The 23,500-nt window shown below is 39.1% G+C and overlaps 1 protein-coding gene across 2 annotated transcripts; it reads left to right on the top strand.

Moving 5' to 3' along the window:
* Positions 1–142: 142 nt before the first annotated feature.
* Positions 143–17,180, top strand: kif3b (kinesin family member 3B). Of its 2 annotated transcripts, none has more exons than XM_042491755.2 (9): positions 143–300; positions 3,571–5,078; positions 5,359–5,460; positions 7,187–7,309; positions 8,210–8,328; positions 8,674–8,790; positions 8,991–9,099; positions 10,092–10,297; positions 11,334–17,180. In XM_042491755.2, exons 2-9 carry the CDS (start codon positions 3,675–3,677, stop codon positions 11,437–11,439), a joined length of 2,286 nt encoding a protein of 761 aa, XP_042347689.1. In that variant the 5' UTR covers positions 143–300; positions 3,571–3,674; the 3' UTR covers positions 11,440–17,180. The 2 variants fall into 2 exon arrangements, with proteins under 2 accessions (XP_042347689.1, XP_042347687.1); XM_042491753.2 differs by having other exon boundaries at positions 148–300; positions 3,568–5,078.
* Positions 17,181–23,500: the final 6,320 nt, after the last annotated feature.

Here is a 23,500-nt window from a genome sequence, read left to right as displayed (position 1 = left end):
GTAATCTTAATAGAGTATGCATGTCCGTTTGCCACCTTGTTATTCACAGTTGATGTTTTAAGTTTTATGCGACTGTATGCTTGACTGTAATACATATACGCTTAGATTCGCTATATTTGTATGGATTGATATGTTTTTACACACACTTCTTTTGGGGTATACTGTGCCTCTATCTGGCAACACTGCGAAGAGGGACCGTTGTGGGGATGAGCAGAGGCTAACGGCTGACTGGGAGTTCAGGATTAGCTAACGTTTGCCACTGGTAAATCTTTAACGACTTTTTGTGTGTCCCTCAGAAGAGTAAGTATTTCCAGCATATATTTTATGTGTCTAGTGTGCTTTGTATTTTCGTATGGCAATGTGTTGTATTTATTCATGCCCTCGCTGCTAGCGTTAGCCAGGTTATGCTAACGTACCAGATTTGTAGCTAAGGTTACCAGTGTGTTTGCCGTTGCTAGGCCGGTCTTGTGGGCTCTTTACGGGCTGCATTTTGCAGAAGCTAACGGTGGCTAGCTAAACGGCTACTTTGACGAGTCATTGCTAGCATATATTCAACAGCTATAAAAACGTACTTTTATCATTATGGCACGGCTGGCAGAGTGCTCACAACGACCGTCACTTCGTAACCTAGACTTTCATTGTTAAAACAACGGTTATAAATAAACCTACAAGTTAATAGTCGCGGGTTAACAGTCTAAAGTTACATTTAGTTAACAGTTAGCCAGTTAGTGGCAACTGAGTGGCATCCCGACGTGTTACATTACATTCTGCTCCTCACTGTTGGCAAGTAACGTTATGAAGAGGTTATTTATCTGGACTAGCTAAGCAGGTAACCCAAACTGAGCCACTAAGTTCTGGGGCGTACTGTGGTGTCTTTACTGACATCTGGAAAAATCCTAATACGCTTAACTAACGCCAGTGTTTTAACGTAATGCTTCAAGAAGTTGCCAAGACTAGAGAGCACAGAGCTGCAGCACAGGTGTCAGTGACAGGATACCAAGCTGCCGTTTTTCTCCTGAGATTACACACTCTAACCAAATCAGCATCCAGACAAAGCCAAAAACATAAATATAGCAATAAAGCACAAATATAACATCAAATATTGAAACATAATAAAACTGTTGTCTTGAGGAATTTTCCAATCAAGTTTTTTTTTTTTACTCCTGATCCAAGTCATTTGATGTTGAATATCTGCCGATACCAAGTCCCGATCCGATGCTTATGATTCTTATGATTTGCTTATGCTTATGATTTACCTACATAGCACAGCTGCAAACTTCAAGTAGGTTTAAAAATACCTTAAAAGGTATTAAAATCTCTGCATTGTATATGCTTGACAGCTTAATAGCGCTGCAATGCAATACAAGAATTATCTGCATCCAAAGAGTTTCTTATGGGTTTTGTATTTTATTTTATTCATTCATTTATTCATTTATTTAACAAAATAACAAAGTAAAAAAAACTAAATATATTTCTATATGGGTCTTATCCCAATTCCACTAAGTGCAGCATTTTGTTTTAGATAAAACAAGCAAGTGGACAAACTAAAATGTCTTTAGAAATTGCTATCAGTTCCACTTAGTGTAGCATTTGTTTTTTCAACAAAATTACAGTCAGCAAATTAAAATGTGTCATCAGAAACTGCTCTCAAATCCACTTAGTGTAGCATTTAATTAAAAGTACAGAACACTATAAATGAGTAATATAATCACAAGACGGTTCCACTTATTACAGCATTATAGTAAAACTAATTCACTAAAAATGAACAGAAAAGTTTTAATTCCACTTAAAGTGGTGTCACAGCTTAAGTTGAACATGAAAAAAAAATCAGTTATAGCGTGCTTCATTCATTCTGCCATCAATTTTCTTTCTTTCTTTCTTTTCTTTTTTCTTTTTATTTTGAACATAAACAGCAATTAAACATAGTGCAAACTAAAAACATAAACACAAATAAACATAAAAACAACAGAAAGAAAACAAAAACAACCAGAGAGTCAAATAAGTTTGTCATTTGCATGTTCCAAATGGAGTGGGAGGAAGTCAAAACTTATCTAGTCCCACCCCTTCACCTTGCACGAGTCATCAATAATTAATTTAACTGCTGCCAATTAATAATAATAATAGTAATAATGATTATCACAACATAAACAAAACAACCAAATAATATAACAAAAATATTAAAGAAGAATGAATAAATAAATAAAACAACAAATAAAGAAAAGAGAACACAAGAAAACAAGAGAAACTATGTCAACCTTCAGTGATATTTATGCACTTGCATCCTCATACTTTTTAAAGATCATATTTTTAAGCTTATTCTTAAACTGCTCTGTGTTTGGACATTGTTTCAATTCATCATTCAGGCTGTTCCAAAGTTTCTCCCCATAAACAGATACACAAAAGCTTTTCCTTGTGGTTCTAACTTTTACATTTTCAAAATAAAACAATCCCCTCTTTTCCCTCTCTCTGACTGAACAAACCTGAATATTTCCTGGTAGTTGATTATTCTTTGCTTTGAACATGATTTGTGCTGTTTGATATTGTATTTGATCAGTGAACTTTAACAGTTTTGATTGAAGAAACAATGAATGTGTGTGATCCTTATAACCAACTCTGTTATTACCCTAACTGCTCTTTTTTGAAGAATGAATAGAGATTGTAGAGAGTTCTTGAAAGTGTTACCACAAACCTCAGCACAGTAGGTTAAATATGGTGAAACTAGAGAACTGTACAGAATGTGAAGTGAGTTATTATCTAGAACCTGTTTTGCTTTATTTAGTACTGCAGTCGTTTTTGAGACCTTGGACTGGAGATGTTTTATGTGAGGTTTCCAATTAAGATTTTCATCAATTATTACTCCTAGAAATTTGGTTTCTGTTACCCTTTCAGTTTCCACCCCATCAATTTGAACCTTTGTTTGTGTAATTTTTCTGCCATTCCCGAAAAGCATTATTTTTGTTTTGCTCCGATTTAATGATAGTTTATTTATATTGAACCATGATTTTAATTTACTCATTTCTAAATTAACCAATGAAAGTACTTCATTCAGATCATGATCGGAACAAAATATATTTGTGTTTGTGTTTGACTAAATTCACTGTGAAACTGTAGGTCACCCCCCAAAGAACCCATCAGAAATCTACCTCTATACTTCACTGTAGTGGTGGTGTACCTTTCGTCATAGGCCTGCTTCTTGAATCCTTTTCAAACATAAAGTTTATGGTTGTGACAAGAAAGTTAAAATTGGTCTTATCACTCCAAATGATTTTGTTCTGGCAGATACAAGTCGCATCTCGGTGCTGTTTGGCAAATTGTGAGTGGGCTGCATGTTCAGTTGTATTATCAAAAAGAATTAAGTCTTCACAAATTCAAATACCAAACAAATTCATCAAAAATTTATGAGTACAACTGTATTTCATCAACAGTGTCTGTCAGCTGCTTTGTATTTTACTGAGCTTATATGAGTCTTCCAATTTTTATGTAAGATGTGTAAGATGCTATAAATTTGAGTCACCATGACAAGTGCTATTGCAGTGAGGTAGTAATCATTAAATGTGTCTTCTCCAGCAGTTTCCAATGTGGGTCCTTGTTTTGGTGAACTGTTCCTGAAGCTGCATTTGGAAGACAGAGCATACAAAGTGCCAAGCCGCGCAGGTTGGCAGCCGCTCTGCAACATGTCCAAGAGCAAGAGCTCTGAGTCGGTCAAGGTGGTAGTCCGTTGTCGCCCTATGAATGAAAAAGAGCGGGAAGCCAAGTTTGACAGGGTGGTGACTGTCGATGTCAAATTGGGCCAAATAATTGTCAGGAACCCCCGGGAGGCTTCAGCTAGCGAACTCCCCAAAGTCTTCACTTTTGATTCAGTCTATGACTCAAACTCCAAACAAATAGACTTGTATGATGAAACCTTCAGGCCCCTGGTGGATTCAGTTCTACTTGGGTTCAATGGGACCATTTTTGCCTATGGGCAGACTGGTACTGGGAAAACGTACACTATGGAGGGGGTGAAGAATGATCCAGAGAGGAGGGGGGTGATCCCTAACTCCTTTGAACATATCTTCACTCACATCTCACGCTCCCAGAATCAGCAGTACCTGGTGCGAGCATCTTATCTAGAAATTTACCAAGAGGAGATCAGAGACTTGCTCTCCAAAGACCAGGCACGTCGTCTTGAGCTCAGGGAGAGGCCTGACACGGGTGTTTATGTTAAAGACCTTTCATCATTCGTCACCAAGAGTGTGCGGGAGATAGAGCATGTCATGAATGTGGGCAACCAGAATCGTTCAGTGGGTGCCACAAACATGAATGAACACAGCTCCCGTTCTCATGCCATTTTTGTCATCACTGTTGAGTGTAGTGAGTTGGGTGTTGACGGGGAGAACCACATCAGAGTCGGCAAACTAAACCTGGTAGATTTAGCTGGCAGTGAAAGGCAGACCAAGACTGGCGCTCAGGGGGAGCGGCTTAAAGAAGCCACAAAGATCAATTTGTCGCTTTCGGCTCTGGGGAACGTGATATCAGCTCTGGTGGATGGCAGGAGCAGCCACATCCCGTACAGAGATTCCAAACTCACCCGTCTGCTGCAGGACTCTCTGGGGGGCAATGCCCGCACCGTCATGGTCGCCAACATCGGCCCGGCATCCTACAATGTAGAGGAGACCTTGACGACGCTGCGTTATTCCAACAGGGCTAAGAACATCAAGAATAAACCACGCATCAACGAGGACCCCAAGGACGCCCTGCTCAGGCAGTTTCAGGAGGAGATCGCCAGGCTGAAGGAACAACTGCAAAAGCGCTCAGGAAAGAAGAAAAAGAGGAGGCAGAGGAGGAGAGCTGGAGAGGGGAGCGATGGTGAGGATCTGGAGGATGGAGAGACCGAGGACGATGATGAAGATGGGGAAGACAAAGGGGATTACTGGCGGGAGCAGCAGGAGAAGCTGGAGAGAGAAAGAAAGGCGATCATGGAGGATCACAGTCTGGTGGCTGAGGAGAAAACTCGGCTTCTCAAAGAGAAAGAGAAGAAAATGGAAGATTTGAGGAGGGAGAAGGAGGCCGGAGAGATGCTTGCAGCCAAAGTGAAGGTAAGTCAGTTTTGCCAAACTGGGTGTGTTTCTGTTCATCCAATAATTTTTTGATTGATTTGATTCGAATAGATGGTGTAGCAGGTTTAGTATGATTGGATTTAATAACTAATTTGTCTAATTTTAAATGCGCATACAAGCCAGCGGATTGTCTCATAAGTCAATAGACTATGTTGCTCTGGTCAAATATTGTCTAATTTTCATGCAACCCAACTGGTGAAATGTATTCGAGCCAGTGACTTGAATTGGTTTCATCCTTCTTTTTTCTTTCTCAACCCAGGCGATGGAGAGTAAGCTCCTGGTAGGGGGGAAGAACATTGTGGATCACACCAATGAGCAACAGAGAATGCTGGAGATGAAGAGGCAGGAAATCGCCGAACAGGTATACCAAATATCTGTTAACGGAACTTTACTCTTAGTCAGAGTAACTGTTTGAAGGCCTCAAATCAGTCAAGAAATATGTGATCACTGGTTACTGAATAGTTGGTTTTTTTATATGGATGTAAGAGTTCACAGGAGTTACAGTTTGGTTTATAAACAGGTTGAGAAGTTACGATTTGATGTGACGTACAAGTGACATACACAGTCCTTGTGCAGGGGACTGAGGTAGCATTTTGCCCTCTTGGAACTTTGGTTCACTTTTTTTGTATTAAACTATTAGGGTTGCCTACTGAAAGTCAAATTATCAGTCAGAGACCCTTAGTCAACTGAGACTGCTTTAAGTCGAGCCGTATTTTTTCGGTGCAGATTTTGTTGCGGTGTGAGTGCTCTTGGCTTTCACGCAACACAAGGTAAAGACATGGTGTATTTATAGCTCACAGCAAGTTCATAGGATACAGTCTCTGGCTTTTGTTTAAAATCTAGTGTCGGCAAAAAATGTTGTTTATTTTTAGCCAGTTCTTAGTGCAGTCAGCTTGTTAGCTATGTGACGTAAATGCCGCTGTCACACTGAACGTCCTGGGGAGCCCAGTCTCTGAAACTTTGTATGGAAAACAAAACAAATCATTTAATATTCATATTGAACAGCCGAATCTGAATTGACTGTCATAATTCTGGGTCAGGTGCAGCCCTAGAAACTGAGGAATATTTCAAAGATTTCTGTGAGTGTAAATCAAAGGTTTTCAACCCTTTTCATGTCAGGGACCTCTAAATTGATACACATGAGGTCACAGACTACCATTTAATAAGATTTTGCTCCAGGGACCTCCATTGAAAAAGATTTTGTTTATTTCGTATGATTAAGACCTCAGTTCTATAGTTGTCAACTAGGAGTGGGAATCATCAGAAGCTTCAGTATATGATAACGTGTGATACTTTAGTCAACATATAATTTCATTGTGATTTTAAACATGTTGCAATATGCTGAATATTGCAATACCTTATATTACAAGTGTAAAAATAAAAAAATAAAAAAAAACAATAAAATGTTTACATTCATAATGACACCAAATAATATGCTTAAGAACCTTCTCTAAAAGCATCGTCCCTCTAAAAAAAGGAATCATATGTATCTGAAAATGATCTCATGTATGGTGTTCACCCTAAAAAGCCAGACAAACATACATTTTTATCCACGTTTGAGGAACTAAAAAAAAATCCAGACTTTTGTTAAATCCTCAAAAATTGTATCAAGCTTATTCAGTTGTCCATGTTTGAAGAATAGGGCCCAGGTCCCAGATCAGCTGTATACTTAATATACCTTAAAGTCTACATGGCAACAATCTTTGGCAACCAAAGTGCGACATGAAAGTCTCATAGTCTTTCACAGTAACCTTCAGACAGGCTTTCATGAGCTGCTGAAGTGGCTACAAGATTAGATTTAACTAAGAGCCAATATCCAAGCACTCATCTTATTGTTAGTAGCAATTTCCCTTCCCTCGTGTATCAATAGTCATTATTAGCCCTTATCTCCCCAGTCCTGCATTTAACACTGTGGTCCTTGGTGCCCTGTAGGCCATTATTTGTTGATGATGATTATTATTTTTCTGTACACTATCCCTTACTTAACTGCCTGTGTACCACTTTACAACCTTATTTTGTGTAGCCTCATTACGCACAGAGCACAGGTGTTAACATCTATGATTGTGTTGGTCCGTGTGTGAATCCAGAAACGGCGAGAGCGAGAGATGCAGCAGCAGATGGAGAGTCGTGACGAAGAGACTCTGGAGCTGAAGGAGACCTACAGTTCTCTGCAGCAGGAGGTCGACATCAAAACCAAGAAGCTGAAAAAGGTAGCAGCTGCAACTTTGAGCAGTCTGATTGATGTCTTTCCCTCGTGTCCTCCATCCACAGTGGCACAAGACACAATTTTCTACATGCATATCCAGTCCTGGCAGCTGTAATAAACTAATATATTTTAAGGACATAAAGATAAACTGCTACCTTTGAGCATTTGATCATTTTTGAAAGCAGAGATACAGCATGACTATTTAATTTTGAAAGCCTGATCAGTTCTTGTGAGGCTTTATATATATCTAGTGAGCCCTTGCAAGTAAGTAGGTCAGGTCCTATTTTATATCAGGTAAGAATAGACTGCTGACTTTGTCTATTTGGATAGTGTATAATTCCCCTATGACGGTCAGGTGTCTAAGGCTTAATATTCTTAACCTTTTGAAACCCAGGCAAACATGAAAAATATGGGAGGAAGGCAATGAGCAACTTTTAAGAAAAAATGACCCCCAAAATGACAAGATATTTATTAAAAAAAGTACAAAAATTACTTGAAAATTACTTGAAAATCAGCTCAAAAAAACACCCTCATATAAATAAAAAAAGCTTGAAATAAAAATGTATAATAATTCTGTAAGATGATTATATTTACATATATAATTATTTATATATAATAAATACTGATTAGTTTAAGAGATTTTTCCCTAGGTTTTAGAAAAAAAAGTTTTCCATATTACTAATTTCTTGCAAATCATGGGCCATTTCTTGCCAAGTTAGTCATTGCCTTTTACATGATTTAGAAATAAATCAAACCAATTTACTCAGGGCTCAAAGATTTAAATACTTGTGAAAGACTAAACGCAGCACAAGAAAAGTGATGTCGGTCCAGGTTTCAAAGGGTTAAAGCTCTTTCCCATATCCATCATGGTACCTTGTTTTCTCTCTCCTTCTTTGCCCTCTAGCTGTTTGCTAAGCTGCAGGCCGTGAAGGCTGAAATCCATGACATCCAGGAGGCACACATCAAGGAGCGCCAGGACCTGGAACAGAACCAGAACGAACTCACCAGGGACCTCAAACTCAAGTAGGGAGCCTGCATACTATACTGTTGTCCTGGCACAAAGACATAGATCAATATTATGTCTGTTATGTACACCATCTGCCCTGGCAGAGGAGGGAACGTATACTGTAACAATGTCCAAACTACATCTGATTTCATGCTTCTTTACACTTTGTCGGGACAGCAGGCACACAAAAATGAATAAGTACGTCTTTAGTTTTAGCAGCAGCCTTACAGCCAGGGAAAGTCTAGCTGATATTTTGCTGGCAAATGAGCAGGGAAATTTGGGGTATGTGTGTGTTGTCTTGTTGTTGTGTCTTTACTGCCTCTGTCTCATTCCTTTTTTGTTTATTTTTTTTTTTCTCTCAGGCATCTGATCATTGAGAACTTCATCCCCTTAGAGGAAAAGAACAAAATAGTCAACAGGGCTTATTTTGATGAGGAGGATGAATACTGGAAAATGAAGCCCATCACACGCATGGAGGAGTAAGTTACAGAATATTCATAACATGCTTTTTTACGTTCTTCATCAGGATAAAGGTGCTTCAACTTGAGCATACTCTTAAGAGAGGATGAACAGCTTTTATAATTACATTATTGAAGCTACTGTAGGCTACTAAAATAAGAAGAATTAATTGTGCCACAGTGCTGTATTCACCATTTCATTTTCTATGTGTCTGCTTCAGTGACCATCAGATGATGACCAGGCCTCTTTCTGCAGTCGGCTACAGGAGGCCTCTCAGTCACCACGCTCGCATGGCCATGAAGATGGTTAGGCCTGACCCTAGATACAAAGTAAGCAGCATGGGCTGCTCACCTTTTGCATTGATGAATGTTTTTATATTAACACATAAACCTTCAGGTGAACAGTCCTTCACATAGAACACCACAGCCACAGTGGCTCTGCATTCCTCATCCTTTTTTATTTACTACAACCGATGGGTTAAGCTTAAATGTACGAACACGTCAAAACCTAACAATGCAATGCAGCATTAACACTGCAGGTGTAGAAGTTTGGGGCTCACCTTTCCGTTATTGCTGGCATAACATGCCTACATGGCCCTTGATTAAAAATAATGACAGCTAGTGTGGTGGCAGCAATAGAAAAAAAGCTGGTAATTTTTTGAACATCCAACGCCATGTTCCTTGGAATGTTATCGCAAGAGAAGTTGCATAGTGGAAATGCAGCAATCTTGCAATAGTGTTATATCGACATTTCGACATATCGACATGAGTCAGTTAAGTTAATCAGTTAAGTTTTGCGTAAATCTGTAATGCAAACCCTCCTAGTGAAGCCTGTTTGTGCTCGGATGCTTGACACTTTTGATGAGTGGATTTGATGGATTTTCGAAAGAAAAAAGTGTTAGGCGACACTTTTCTACCATGTCGGGCATTGGTAGAATTTTCTTCAGTCACTGACGTCGTATTTTGTATGCAGTGTGATTGGTAGTGTTAGAACCATCACCATGGAGATAGCAGTTTTCGACTCACTCCAACCTCTACTCAGCGTTTCTGTCCACAAAAGTTCAGGAGCAGCAGCTTATACAAAAATGTTTTTCATGTCAGTGCCATAGGAAGAAATTAACAGTTTGTATTTACAGATTCATTAATTTTATTCCCCCAGCCCAAGCTAACTCTAGTATACCAGGCAATGTTTTCATTCAGTAAAAAACAATATATGCATTTTTATGTGCTCGTCTTCAGCTGTTGTTCATATTCATAGCTACCACACAAAAATGTTCCTTGGATTGTCTCAGATGAGAATGCTTCTGCTCTGTTCCTCTCAGGCTGAAAACATTGTAATGCTGGGCATGGAGATGCCCACTCGGACCACTAAAGACTATCAGGAGCCAGTTATCGCCCCAAAGGTGGCGGCAGTGCTCGAGAACGCTCTTAGGGATGAGGATGAGATCCAAATAGATGCCTCAGGCTTTCACAGCAGCTTAGGATCAACCTCGCCCGCCAGCGGCAGCCTCAAGAAACCAAAGTCTGGGTAAGGCAAACTGTCAAGACCTCAAGTTCAGTTAATTCTGACATGACGTACACTGTGGTTAGGCTGGTGCTTGCATTATGTCAGTGATATTCAATTTACAGCCTGTGGGCTGAATCCCCCCCAAGCATTATATAACTCAAAGTAAAAATATCACCATCCACAGAAGACCTGGTTAAGCCCCTAATGTCCAAAAACCCTTAAAATGTCTTAAAATTGTCATCATCGAAACATCCTAAAATCCTAGAAATGTCCTAAAATCCCAGAAACATAGTTAAACCCTAGAAATGTTCTAAAATCATGGAAATATCCTGAAATCCTTCAAGTGTCCTTACATCCTAGAAATGCCTTTACATCCTAAAGATGTCCTTAAAACATAGAAACATCCTAAAACCCTAGAAATGTTCTTAAATCCTAAAAAATGTCCTAAAACCTTAGAAATGTCCTAAAAATGTCCTTAAACCCTAGACATGTCATAAAACCCTAGAAATGTCCTAAAAATGTCCTTAAACCCTAGACATGTCCTGAAATCCTAGAGATGTCCTAAAACCCTAGACATGTCCTGAAATCCTAAACATGTCCTTAAATCCTAGAGATGTCCTGAAATCCTAGAAATGTCCTGAAATCTTAGAAATGTCCTGAAATACTAGAAATGTCCTAAAATCTTAGAAATGTCCTGAAATACTAGAAATGTCCTAAAATCTTAGAAATGTCCTAAAATCTTAGAAATGTCCTTGAAATACTAGAAATGTCCTAAAATCCTAAAATGTCCTACAACTGTCCTTAAACCCTAGAGATTTCCTAAAACCCTGTCTTGAAATCCTTGGAATATGTATAGGGCTGCACGACTGGCCCCTGGCCCCCTGACATTTTGCAGATGTGGCCCACAAGCAAAGCAAGTGGAATATCTGTACATTATGTTCATTTGGTCAGGAAGCAAAGAAATAAGAGAAAATGGAAATTAGACTTTAAAATGTGTAGCCCCATAACCTTTTCCACAGTCTCTTTAACCCTTTTACATTATCTCTCTATCACTCAGTCGACCAAGAACAGGCAAGAAGTCGAGCACCCCGACCTCTCCATTCAGCCCCTCAAGCCCAGGATCCCCGCTTTACCCACAATCCCGCGGCCTGGTGCCCAAGTGACAGCTTCTACCACTAATATCAACACCAACCCTTCTTGTGCACCTTTCCACTTTGGGACTCAACTTTGAGAGTTTTGTTTTGTCTGAGTCATCTTTTGTCACAGAACATTGGATTCTGCAAACGACAGAGGAAAAAAAAAAGACTAATGCTGCTTTGTAGGTTTTAACTGTAACCACACCACTACTAGCTGTTAACGTAAGCTTTTCATCTATGAGATTTGAAACCCATGTCCTGAGAGTGAGTCAGTACAACACAGGCACAGCTGCCACGCATGAAGCCTCACATCACTCTACACTGCTGTCACCTTTACTTATGTTTGGCTTAATGCCACTGATGTCTTATATACATACATATATGTACACAGATCAGCCAAAGCATTGAAACCACTGACCTGTGCAGTGAATAACTTTGATCATCATGTTCTAATGCAATGTTCTGCGGGGAACCCTTGGACAATAATTAGTGACAGCACTTCATTGCATCTTGACGGTTAAGGAGCTGAAATAACCACGTTTCTATCAATGCCAATCGCAGCTGGAGGCAATAAATACCTGTGACTGCTGCAGAGACATTTGACCCAAGTGTGAATGCCAATCGTACCCGTTCCCATTGCATTAAAAAGCCAGATGTTAAATGTTTTTTTGTGCAGTGGGAATTAGGGGTGTAAATCTCTAGTTTCATCACAATACGATATGATATTGATACTGTGGAAGACGATTCGATATTTGTCGATATCACAAAGTCTGCCATAATATGATTTGATTCAGTTTAGGGCCAGGCAAGCGATATGAGCTGATATTATATGCACATTTAACAAAGTTGGTTACAGGAGAAGCTGCCATCCCCCTCTTGCTTTTGGCCAGAAAAGATGAAAACAACACACACATAATTGGAATTAATTAAAACTGGTTTGTTCTGTTAGAAAACGCTTTTTGGAAAAAAATGTTTTCATTTTAATTCAAACCATGATCCTTTTCCTAAAACTTCAGGGCTATCTGACTTGATGACAAACTGCTCCCAACATCCTCAAAACTTGGATAAACATGAAGATCTTTTAACAAAAGTATAAAACTCAGCTTAATAATAACCATCTAGAGTCACAGACAAAACAGCTGTCTTTCGTAAGTCATGTTTCACCAACATACAACATGCTAGCATAAGCCTATGGCATTTTACAAAGCATAAATTAGCTTAGAGGCTAGCAGACTTACCAGTTTACATTTATTTATGCTCTCTCTTACTCACTGCTGGTTTAAGTCACAGTGTCTCCCGACATACAGGCACTGATGAATTTCAATGCACGTGTTTTCAGTGTAACATTGTTGAAACCGAGCAGCTAATGTGACGTTAGGAAGAGGTCAGTGAAGTGAGATGTCCGGTGTGTGCGTCGTGTTTCATCAGTACGCCTTATATGAGCTCTGTCTGTTGAACGGCATTTTCTCCGAAAACAAAACATTTCCACACTGACGATTTATTTCAGAGTTAAATAGTGTTATCCTCTGCTTGCCATCATCTGCTTCACACTGTGACACTGACACAGAATTTCAAAATAAAGGCGCATCTAAAACAGGATCAGATGGATTGATGTTTACACTGTGCATCGATGTTATGTGATCGTTGCTCATTTAATCGATATTTCGATGTAGATCGATGGATCGTTACACCCTTAGTGGGAATGAGGCTTGGCTCTGACCTGTCAAGGAATGGACACAGTACCGTGTGGGGTGTCCTGTGGTGTCTGGCACCGTGGTGTTGCCGCTTGATCCTTTGAGTCCTGTGGGTTCAGAATCATAAATATTTTATTGATCCCCAGGTGAGCATCTTGAGGTGAGGTACCAGCACGTCCCACGGATGCTTGATCAGATCTCTCAAGTTCTACTTGTCAAGTTCCTTTGGCCATTCCTGAGTAGTTTTTGCAGTGTGGCATGGTGCACTGTCCTGCTAAGGGAGCCACTACCATTGGGGAGTACTGTTGCCACAAGGAGGCTACTTGGTCTCTAACAGTGTTTGGATGGGTGGAGTGTGTCCAGTGGCATCTACGTAAATGTCAAGACCCGAGATTCCCAGCAGAACATTGCATTACAACGCCATGATTGATGTTATTCACTTCAGTTGTCAGTGGTTTAAATGTTTTGGCTGATTGATGTATACATTTCACAATGTTTTTAATGTATAGAATTAATGAAGGTGGGCTTAACCACCCTTGATGGACTGCAGTATCCTCAATGCACTTCTTCCTCTCATCGTCCCAGATCTGTATTGGGTGTTTTAGTCTTTTCAATGTAAGTGTGGACGTTGGTGGGAGGGGTGATGGGGTTGACGTGAAGACACATGGACTAGGCGGCTATTTGCGTGTGTGTTTGTCGGTGTGTTGTTGTATGTCTGGCTATATATCTATGTGTGTGTGTCTTTACGTCAAACTTTTTGTTTCATAAAGCTCCGGTTGAATTGAGCTTTTAGTCTTGAATGGGTGTGTTCTATGTCTTAAAAGAATGCTTCAACATTTTTAGGAAATATGCGTATTTTGAGATCGATAACAATTTCATGCCGTTTCACTAAATATGAAGCTAGAGGCAATCAGGTTACTATTGCAGTTTCCACAGGTTGTCTTGTAACCTCATAGTGACAACAAATAAGTCATTGTAGCCAGCCAATAAATTATTCCAGCGTCTAGCCCTCTACTTCCAGTCTTGATGCTAAGCTAATCAACTTCTGGCTTTGGCTTCACAAATTCAAGGTTTCCTACACTTGTATTTGTGGTGGCCTGCCACGATTAAAACATCTGCCACCAAACAGATTTTGGTGGCCTTTGGGACCAGATTTTCTATTTTTGGAGCTGGACTATTGATTAGGAGCGCTGTTGAAATACATATTTACCATTAAGTTATATACAGCACCACACTGTCGGAATGCAGAGCATACTCTAGACACAGATGGAGCAGCAGAACGCAATTGAAAATGAAATGTAACCGTTCATACTGCTGGGTCAAAAGTTTGCTTTCACCCACAAGTAGCTGCCCCTCATCCATGGATCTGATCTGATCAGTTCGGAACAGCTCGGCAGATCAATTATCTATATTTAGGAGTCACAAACTGCTGCTGAGGAAAAAAGAACTTATCGAGAGCTGTGCCTACGCTGCCTTCACAGACACACAAAAACCTCTGAATTCAGCAAACAGACTAGACTTCAGAGTAATAACTAAGCGTATTTTCTAAAATGTTGAACTGTTCCTGTAACTCTGTATGATTGTAAATGCACAGGCCAGAAAGTGAAGCACACTACAGACGTGGCCTCTTGTCATAAGTTGCTGTAATCAGTAGATGCTGTTCTTTCTGGAGGCAAAACGAGGTGGAGGTGGGGAACGATGGGAGAGAGCTCAACACATTCACACACCCAGTACTGTATGGTCACATTCCAGCTCACAGGACTTTGCAGCTGGCCCCCCAGACATCTTAGCAGATCGATGGGTCACTTCAGAATCACTGTCCTGGAATGTGCCTCCGATTCATCAGGGTTCCAAGTTGCCTTAACCTGTGTCCTTAATCTCTGCTCCTTTATTTGAAGCGTGCACCCATATTCTTTTTTTTTCATCTCCTCATTCATTCCAGCATCAGGTGTCGGTCCTGACATTCCCGTCAAAATAAAGTGCACTCATTATATGGAGAGGCAGAGTGTTTGGACACAGCATTCAACCACCCCCAGGTTTCTGGATGTGGGCCACAGGATGTCAAGGCACGCAGAGGGTCATGTATCCCCCCCTCTGTTTTCTTCTTTTACCTCATCTGCCTTTGTATTGGCCTGAGTGGTCCGTGGAAAGAAGTGATTGGTCTAACGGGAAAAAAACCTAGGGGGAGTGCTGAGCTCTCTGCAGTACTGTGGTGGTGCCACAAAACTCAAGTCGAAACACTACGGAAGTCTTTATCTGAATACACAAATCATTCCATTTGTCAGCCTCCAGATGACAAATATGCAGTTTTAACCCCCGTGGTTCAGCCTGCCTCTCTGCTGCTCTCTGTTCCCCATTCTCTAACTGTGAGGGGTGTGCTGTCCGCTCGCTGCTACTGTGTAGGGTTTCACAACCCACTGTGACATTTCAACAGGCCGGGGTCAAATGGCAAATGATATTAAATACTAGTAACAGTGCAGTTTGTACTCTTTGTTTGAGAGCCGTCAAGTCCATCTCAGTTGTTAAAAATCAAAAGTACTTCAAACTAAAGAATTTCTTGTCGTCTCTTGCTGTTTGACCCATGTCTGCATACCTTATGTATTTAGACATGTAATAATGAATATAGACATGTTGATAGGCAATCCTCAGTCACTTTTGCAGATATATAAAAAAAAAGTACAAAAAGGGGTTTCCATATTGATAAATCTAACTTATAATCTTTCTTTTTTTTATATACAGATGTAGATATAATTTTTCTATTCAGGTTTTTTTCCTTTAAAATAGATTATTGTTTTATTTTTTCAGCTTTGTAATTTAATGTTAAAATTTTTATTTTTTGCATCACACATGAACTATTTTGTCTTCTTTTGTATTCAGCAAGGTACAGGCTTTTCTTTGTGCACACACTCAAAAAAATGCTTTTAAGTTCTCCATTATTGCACATCGTCGATTTTTGGGGGAAGCGTGGAGACAGCTCATTGAGATTGATTCACATCACAGTTTAGTATTTACATGTTCACTGTACATTTGGTTTCATAAACATAAACATAATCTTAAGTATAAGGCCCAATTATGTAACTCACTGCAATGCTGTATAGCTGCCGCATGATTCTAGCAAGCTTGAGTAATTTCTTTGGTTGTGTGAGTGATCGTTTATAGGAATTTGCTAAAATGTGAATACTTCTGCATCTGTATCCCATAGCTACATCACTGGATCCAAACTCCATATCTAAGACTTTTGTGACCAACCTTTATGTGCTGGTTTTTATAGCCAAATAACAATTTTGCCGATGCACTTCTGTCTGTGGCTGGCCATGTCTTTAACTTGTTTAGTTTCTTTTGATGATTAAAGACAATTCAGTGATAACAAGATGGTAGGATATCCTGTCTCTCTGGGGTTATTTAACCATTAGGGCTCGCTGTAATATTACACACACCTGTATTGCTTTGCGCAAAAAATACACGTTTTCAAGTCTTTAGCCAAAGCTTTAAAAAATATACGTAATATCAATACATTAATAATCAACATCAGTCCTAATCATAAATATAGAAGATTCATTAATTTTATATACAGTTATATACAGCACCACACTGTCGGAATGCAGAACATACTCCAGACACAGATGGAGCAGCAGAACGCAATTGAAAATGAAATGTAACCGTTCATACTGCTGGGTCAAAAGTTTGCTTTCACCCACAAGTAGCCGCCCCTCTCATCCATGGATCTGATCTGATCAGTTCGGAACAGCTCGGCAGATCAATTATCTATATTTGGGAGTCTCAAACTGCTGCTGAGGAAAAAAAGAACTTATCCAGAGCTGTGCCTACGCTGCCTTCACAGACACACAAAAACCTCTGAATTCAGCAAACAGACTAGACTTCAGAATAACAACTAAGCGTATTTTCTAAAATGTTGAACTGTTCCTGTAACTCTGTATGATTGTAAATGCACAGGCTAAAATGTGATCAATGACAATTTTGCCGATGCACTTCTGTCTGTGGCTGGCCATGTCTTTAACTTGTTTAGTTTCTTTTGATGATTAAAGACAATTCAGTGATAACAAGATGGTAGGATATCCTGTCTCTCTGGGGTTATTTAACCATTAGGGCTCGCTGTAATATTACACACACCCGTATTGCTCTGTGCAAAAAATACACGTTTTCAAGTCTTTAGCCAAAGCTTTAAAAAATATATGTAATATCAATACATTAATAATCAACATCAGTCCTAATCATAAATATAGAAGATTCATTAATTTTCAGAATTTTAACCCATTAAATGCAAGGTTTTGGTCATGATGCCACTAGTTTTTAGATTTTTTTTAAAAAAAGAAAACACACACACACACACAATTTTCATTATACTACATGCAAAGTAGTTGTTTTTTTCCTACAGTTTTCCACATGATGACATCAACATTGTATGATGTGTCTTGAAGGCGGCCAGTGATTGATTGACAGGTGATGGCATTTGACAGGTCGCGTCAAACGATCCTGGTTTGGGAAGTGTCAGTTTTTTTTTCAAAGGATTTTGAAATTGAATATTGCGTATAAAAGTTCATGAACTTAGATTTATATTTTACTGTTTTTATAATATAATACATTTTTAGGAGTTATGAATGACTGCTATTTTTAAAAAAAATTTTTTGGAATATTTGTATACTTTTGTGTACTATGACGTTTTTGAGCGACATACTATATGATCACGTTTTTGCTGATTTCTGAGTGACATACTATACTATGACAGTTTTGATTATTTTTTGATGAATTTTGATGACATAATATAGTATGACTCTTTTCATTATATTTTTGAAGACATACGCTAGGACTTCTTCATGGTACTTTTTTGATGGCATACCAAAAACAGTGATCATCTTGATATGAAACTGCTTAATTCAGTTTTTTCACCAGTTTGAATCTCCATTCTTATTGTTTGGAGAGGAAGAGACTTCTGTGTTAAAAATAAATAAATAAAAGAAAACATAAAAATAAAAATAAAAAATCAGAAATGTTATCAGAACAAAATGATCAGCACATATTAGCATTTGCTCGTGGTCCGTCTCTAGTCAGTTTTCCATTATCCTTAAACTGCGCAAATTCAAAATAATGGAAACCCATTTGTTTAAAAAGATATGTATGTAGTCGTGAGAGGAAAGTTGCGTAACATCGCAAGAGAAGTCGCATAACATCACTCAATAGAAAAGCAGTCATATTGCATTTGAGTTTTAACAAAATTTCGAAAATATCGCTTAAGTTTTGAACAAATCTGTAATGGAAACACCCTCAGACAAGCTAAGAAGAAACACAGATTTGTGACTTAAACCTGCTTATTTTCAGTGTTTTTACTGGTTTAAATCACCGGTTGTTTTGGTTTTACAAGAAAGAGACCTCTGCGGATAATTTGGCTCCAGGTAAAAAAAACCTTGAATGCCTAGATCTTAAGTTATCAAAGAAAAACGGTGAGCACAGGTTAGCAGGTGCTAGGCTAGCTGCCTGCCCAGCTAGAAATTTTTGGTTCTACAAACGTTATGAGAATGGTGCAATGCAACCACTAAATGTTTTAATAATGTTTTCAGTGGAAAGTTCTCTTTACTTTCCCAGAGCATTCTTCTTAAAGTTTGGGCAATATTCTCTATAAACATCAAAAAATGTTTAATTATTAGAATTTTTTATAGTTAATATATCACATTACATTACATTTTCATCTTTAAAAAAAGTCTGTTATCTCAGTCCTCGATAACATTTTCTGAATGTTGCTTTGAAAATGCTCTTCATTTGTTCTCATGTAAGGTGGTGGGAATGTTTTATTCCATGATCTGTCACCTCTCAACATCACCAACACATCATCAGAATGTTGCAGTTAAAACATTATGTCTTAGTCAGCATTTAACCTTAAAGCAATATTATTTGAAATAATAAACATCCTTACAACCTTGCAACTTGTAGGCAACATTAGCCAGTGTTGTGGGAACGTTCCCTGCCAGCTGGGTCTCTGTGATAAGTCAAACAGCACTGGAGAAACGCTGATTTTAATGTGAAACTGCAGTGTTTTTGACGTGTTGAATCACCTGGTTTGTTTGTTTTCGAGAGGACGAGACGTCTGCAGGAAATTCGGCTCCCAGCAAACACCCCCTGGACAATGAACACTGAAATTTTAACTGGGAGAGACTGGTTGCAATTTGCAATCGTCACCCCATAATCCCCCTAAATCTTACACACTGCTCCTTTAAATGAAGAAACAAACCTATATGAAAAAAAAGTGAATCACCCTATGAAAAAAAAAGGGTAAAATGACATCCCAGAATATTTCGAGACTATATCGCTTGTGTCCCATAGTGCCTATCGCTCATATTGGACCAGGGTCTGGATTATGTCTCAGAGAGCTGCACCAGTGACCCTGCAAGCATAGCTGAGTGTCAAGACTATCCTAATTATAGTAGTACGGAGCAAACCTATACTTACATCAACTGAGCTGACTCTCACACATACACTTACAGGATGCCAAGTGTGCCATAACTCAAGAATAGAAACTCTTTTGGTTTTGTAGAATTTTCATAGCAGCTTGTAAAAAAGGGTTTGAGAGGAGCGAGACACCACAACACAGACCTTGATCATAGCCTCCTAGATAGTAAACATTTTGGAGACATGGAGGGACAAACCCTGAATTAACACCTTGACTGGCACGTGCACGCACGCACACACACATATGGAAGACATCTCATTTAAAGGGATACTCCCATGATTTAGCACTGCACATCCATAGAATTGGGAGGCAAGACACGCTATTTCACTAAAATTAAAGGGACAGTTCACCCCCCCAAAACAAAAATAGTAACTATTTTCTTTCTAACAAACTACAGCAGCTGTGTCTCACTGGTCGTCTTTTAATCTGAATGTTAACGGCCAGATTCCCTGCCCCAGCGGAAAGCATGTCCATGTATACTTGGACAAAATACTGAACCCCAATTTTCTCGTGATGGCTTTTCCATCAGTGTGTGAGTGTGTGTGAATGTATAAAAAACTAAGTAGTAGGTGGCATCTTGTACAGTAGCCTCGGCCACCAGTGTATGAGTGTGTGTGTGTGAATGGGTGAATGTCACAAACATTGTGTGAGAGCTGTTTGAGTGGTCAAACTGACTAGAAAAGTGCTATTCAAGTGCAGGTCCATTTACCATTTACTTGCAAAACATATCACCACACAGAAGGAAGAGTGCATCTACTCATGGATATGAGGCTTGTGCTTGTGACAGCGAGATAGACACATGAATAGCATCCTCCCTGGCTGAGCTGTAATGTTGGTGCCAGCGCTGGCCATAGATGAACTATTTTCTTTTTACTAAACTACACTTGTGAACCAAGAGTGCATCTACTCCTGGATATGAGGCTTGTGCTTCTGACAGTGCGAGATGTAGCCTGAACATAAATGGCATCCTCCTTGGCTGAGCTGTAACATTGGCTAGCTTGGTGGTGCTAGCGTTAGCCATAGATCATCTATTTTCTCTCTGCTGAACTACACCCTCCAACTGTATCACTGTGCAGAAGGAAGTGTGCATCTACTCATGGATATGACGAGGTTTGTGCTTCTGACAGTGCGAGATGTAACCTAAACATAAATGGCATCCTCCTTGGCTGAGCTGTAATTTTAGCTAGCTCGGTGGTGTTAGAGCTAGCCGTAGATAAACTGTATCACTGCTCGGATGGAAGCGTGCATCGCTAGCTCATCCAGCACAACTGATCTAGCTAACATTACAGCCTAACCGAGGAGGATGCCTTCAATGTTAACAATTTCACGCTGTTACGGGCACAAGCCTCTCATCCATGAGTAGATGCATGCTTCCTTCTGCACATGGATACAGTTAGTGAGTGTAGTTCGGAAGAAAATAGTTCCCAAATGAAATTGCTCAAAAGGTCTGTTGATTATCTTGAGTAATGATTTCTGAGAAGAGTCATTGCTGTTGAGTTTTTTTAAATGTATTATTTATGGCGCTTTGAGCACTACAAGCTGAGTCCCATATAGTTCCATTATATTGGAGAGAAAGCAGACATCTATTTGGACAACACCAACACTCTCCAACTCACACCAAAAATATTTTGGTTTATAAATAGCACAACAGGTAACAGGAAAAACATGTATTTTTGATTTTGGCTCTCCGTGTAACCTTCCTGCTAAACACCCGTGCCTTTCAGACTTTCAGTCTGAAACTGAGCTGCTTGTGTAAAAATATTTCATTCATACAGTAAAGCTGATTTTCATATTCAACTTGTCATCACTTTATTATATTGTCATTGTACATTTTTGTAATTGGACATTCTGTAAAAGAAACAAAGAGAAAAAGTAACAAGTTCCTTTGAGTCATCATGAGCGTCATGCTTTTGGCTAAAATGATGACAGGATCATTACAGAGAGCGCCACAAACAGCGAAACGCAACAAATACAAAGCCGTTTTCTTTTTATTTACATTGTAAACCTCTTGATCATACATAACGCACGCATGACCTGGGCCTTTTAAAAGTCTATGTGTAAAAAAATCTCCCCCGGCATGTGCACTCCAACAGCAGGAGAGTGTCTGTCTGCCTTTACGTAAGACGGCAGCCGAGTGTCAGAGCTCAGTAACTCATAATACAGAGGGCAGAGGGGGTACAGTAAGTAACCGCGTGTTTGATGAGAGGGGAAATAAATGAAGAGTAAAGGTCGTTTTTTTAACTGAGGAAACCTTTGGGGCTTTGCTGAGCAGTCGTGTCCTCTAGCAGGTGGCAGGGGTGACTTAATTTTGGATCCTCTCACTTTCGTTAAGCAGCTCATTCATAGTTTAACAAGTTTTGGGTTGGCTTGATTAATGAAGGAAGAGGAGGGCACGAGAGGAAAGGTCATTCGATCATTTAGAGGTTTTGTCCCTGGAGAATCAGGGTTCATCTAAGCACCTATCCCACTTCAGTTCAGAACCAGACTGAGATCGACTGCAATAAATATTTACCCTGCATGCTGTTTGAGTTTAGTTTGCTTTAATCTTTAAAGATTTACGCCTCGTTTCCACATAGTTTCGTTTCCGTATTTCCATTTAATATAAGTACCACACATGAAATGCATCTCTAAACGGATGGATTAAAACGCCATCACAGATACGGCACAAAAGTGAGAAAGTTTGCCGTCCAGTCTTGTAGAATATACGGAGCAGTTTTGAGACAAAAACATGACAAAAATACATAGTGACAAATAACTGAGGAGGTCGTCCTGTTTGCTGTGTCGCTAGTTTTGGGAAATGTTTTGCTAAAAGATGTATGATCCACTATGCAGTACTCTATCTGCAGGGTTCCCACACATTTTCAAGGACAAAATTTCAGATTTTTTTAAGAACAAATATATATATATTTTTTCCCCACTTGCATAATTTCAGTGAGCTGGTATGCATGAAGGAAAAGACGGAACGTGGAGACAAAATGAGAAATCTAATTTGTCATTATGTTACATTTTGTATAAGGTTGTTCACAGAAGATTACTGTTAGAATTTCATAACACAAAAATTCCATATCTTTGCCAAAACTGTATAGGTTACACAGCTAGCATGCTACCAATGCTAGCCAGCTAAAACATGCCATCCCAGAAGACATTTGTGCCAACTTTGAACACATTTTCTTAAGCTGTTTTTGAGATACTGCGTACATAAGAATGAGACAGATGAGGTCACACTGAGCTTGAATTTTAACATATGACAATCAAAATGTAATAAATTCATTGTTAAGTCCAAATAGACATTTGTGCTAAAATTTGAAGAAATTCTCTCCAGGCCTTTTTGAGATATTGCATTTTACGAGAATGGGATGGACTCAAAACCCAAAAACATAATGCCTCCGGCTATCGTCGGTGCAAAGGCATAAAAATATTTCAAGAACATGAATGCACATTTAAAAAAAAAAAAAAAGAAAAAAAAGATAGATATAGATAGAAATGCATAATATTAATCAGCCTTTGGGCTAATTTGTTTTTATGCTAACTTCCTGTGAAAAAGTGGAGATTGTCATTAGAATGAATGAACTCCTCATTGACTCTCACACGTACACAGTGCTATGTAGAAACGAGGCGTTATTTGTTGAGGAGCCTGCGAGTTTGATGATATGTGTCTTTTCTTGTTGGAATTCAGTCTTTAATTATTGTGATATATGTTGTTATTGTACTAAAATCTTGCCCAGAACATCCACCATTCATTACATTGCAATCTTATATCAAAGTTCTGCTAAACTTGTGTTATCAGTCAAATGGCAGCAGAGAACAAATATGTTCTAAGCCTGAGATATATCATCAAGGTTCGAGCATTGTTGTCTTTAAAGAAATACTTTTTCGTTTTGAGATAAATGCTCAATATCTCATCTAAATCTGGTCAAGAAAGCCCAATGAG

This window comes from Plectropomus leopardus, chromosome 9 (assembly GCF_026936395.1).
Source record: "Plectropomus leopardus strain MGB_pleo_1.0 chromosome 9, ASM2693639v1, whole genome shotgun sequence".
NCBI lineage: Eukaryota > Metazoa > Chordata > Actinopteri > Perciformes > Serranidae > Plectropomus > Plectropomus leopardus.
This window is presented reverse-complemented; position numbering and strand designations above follow the sequence as displayed.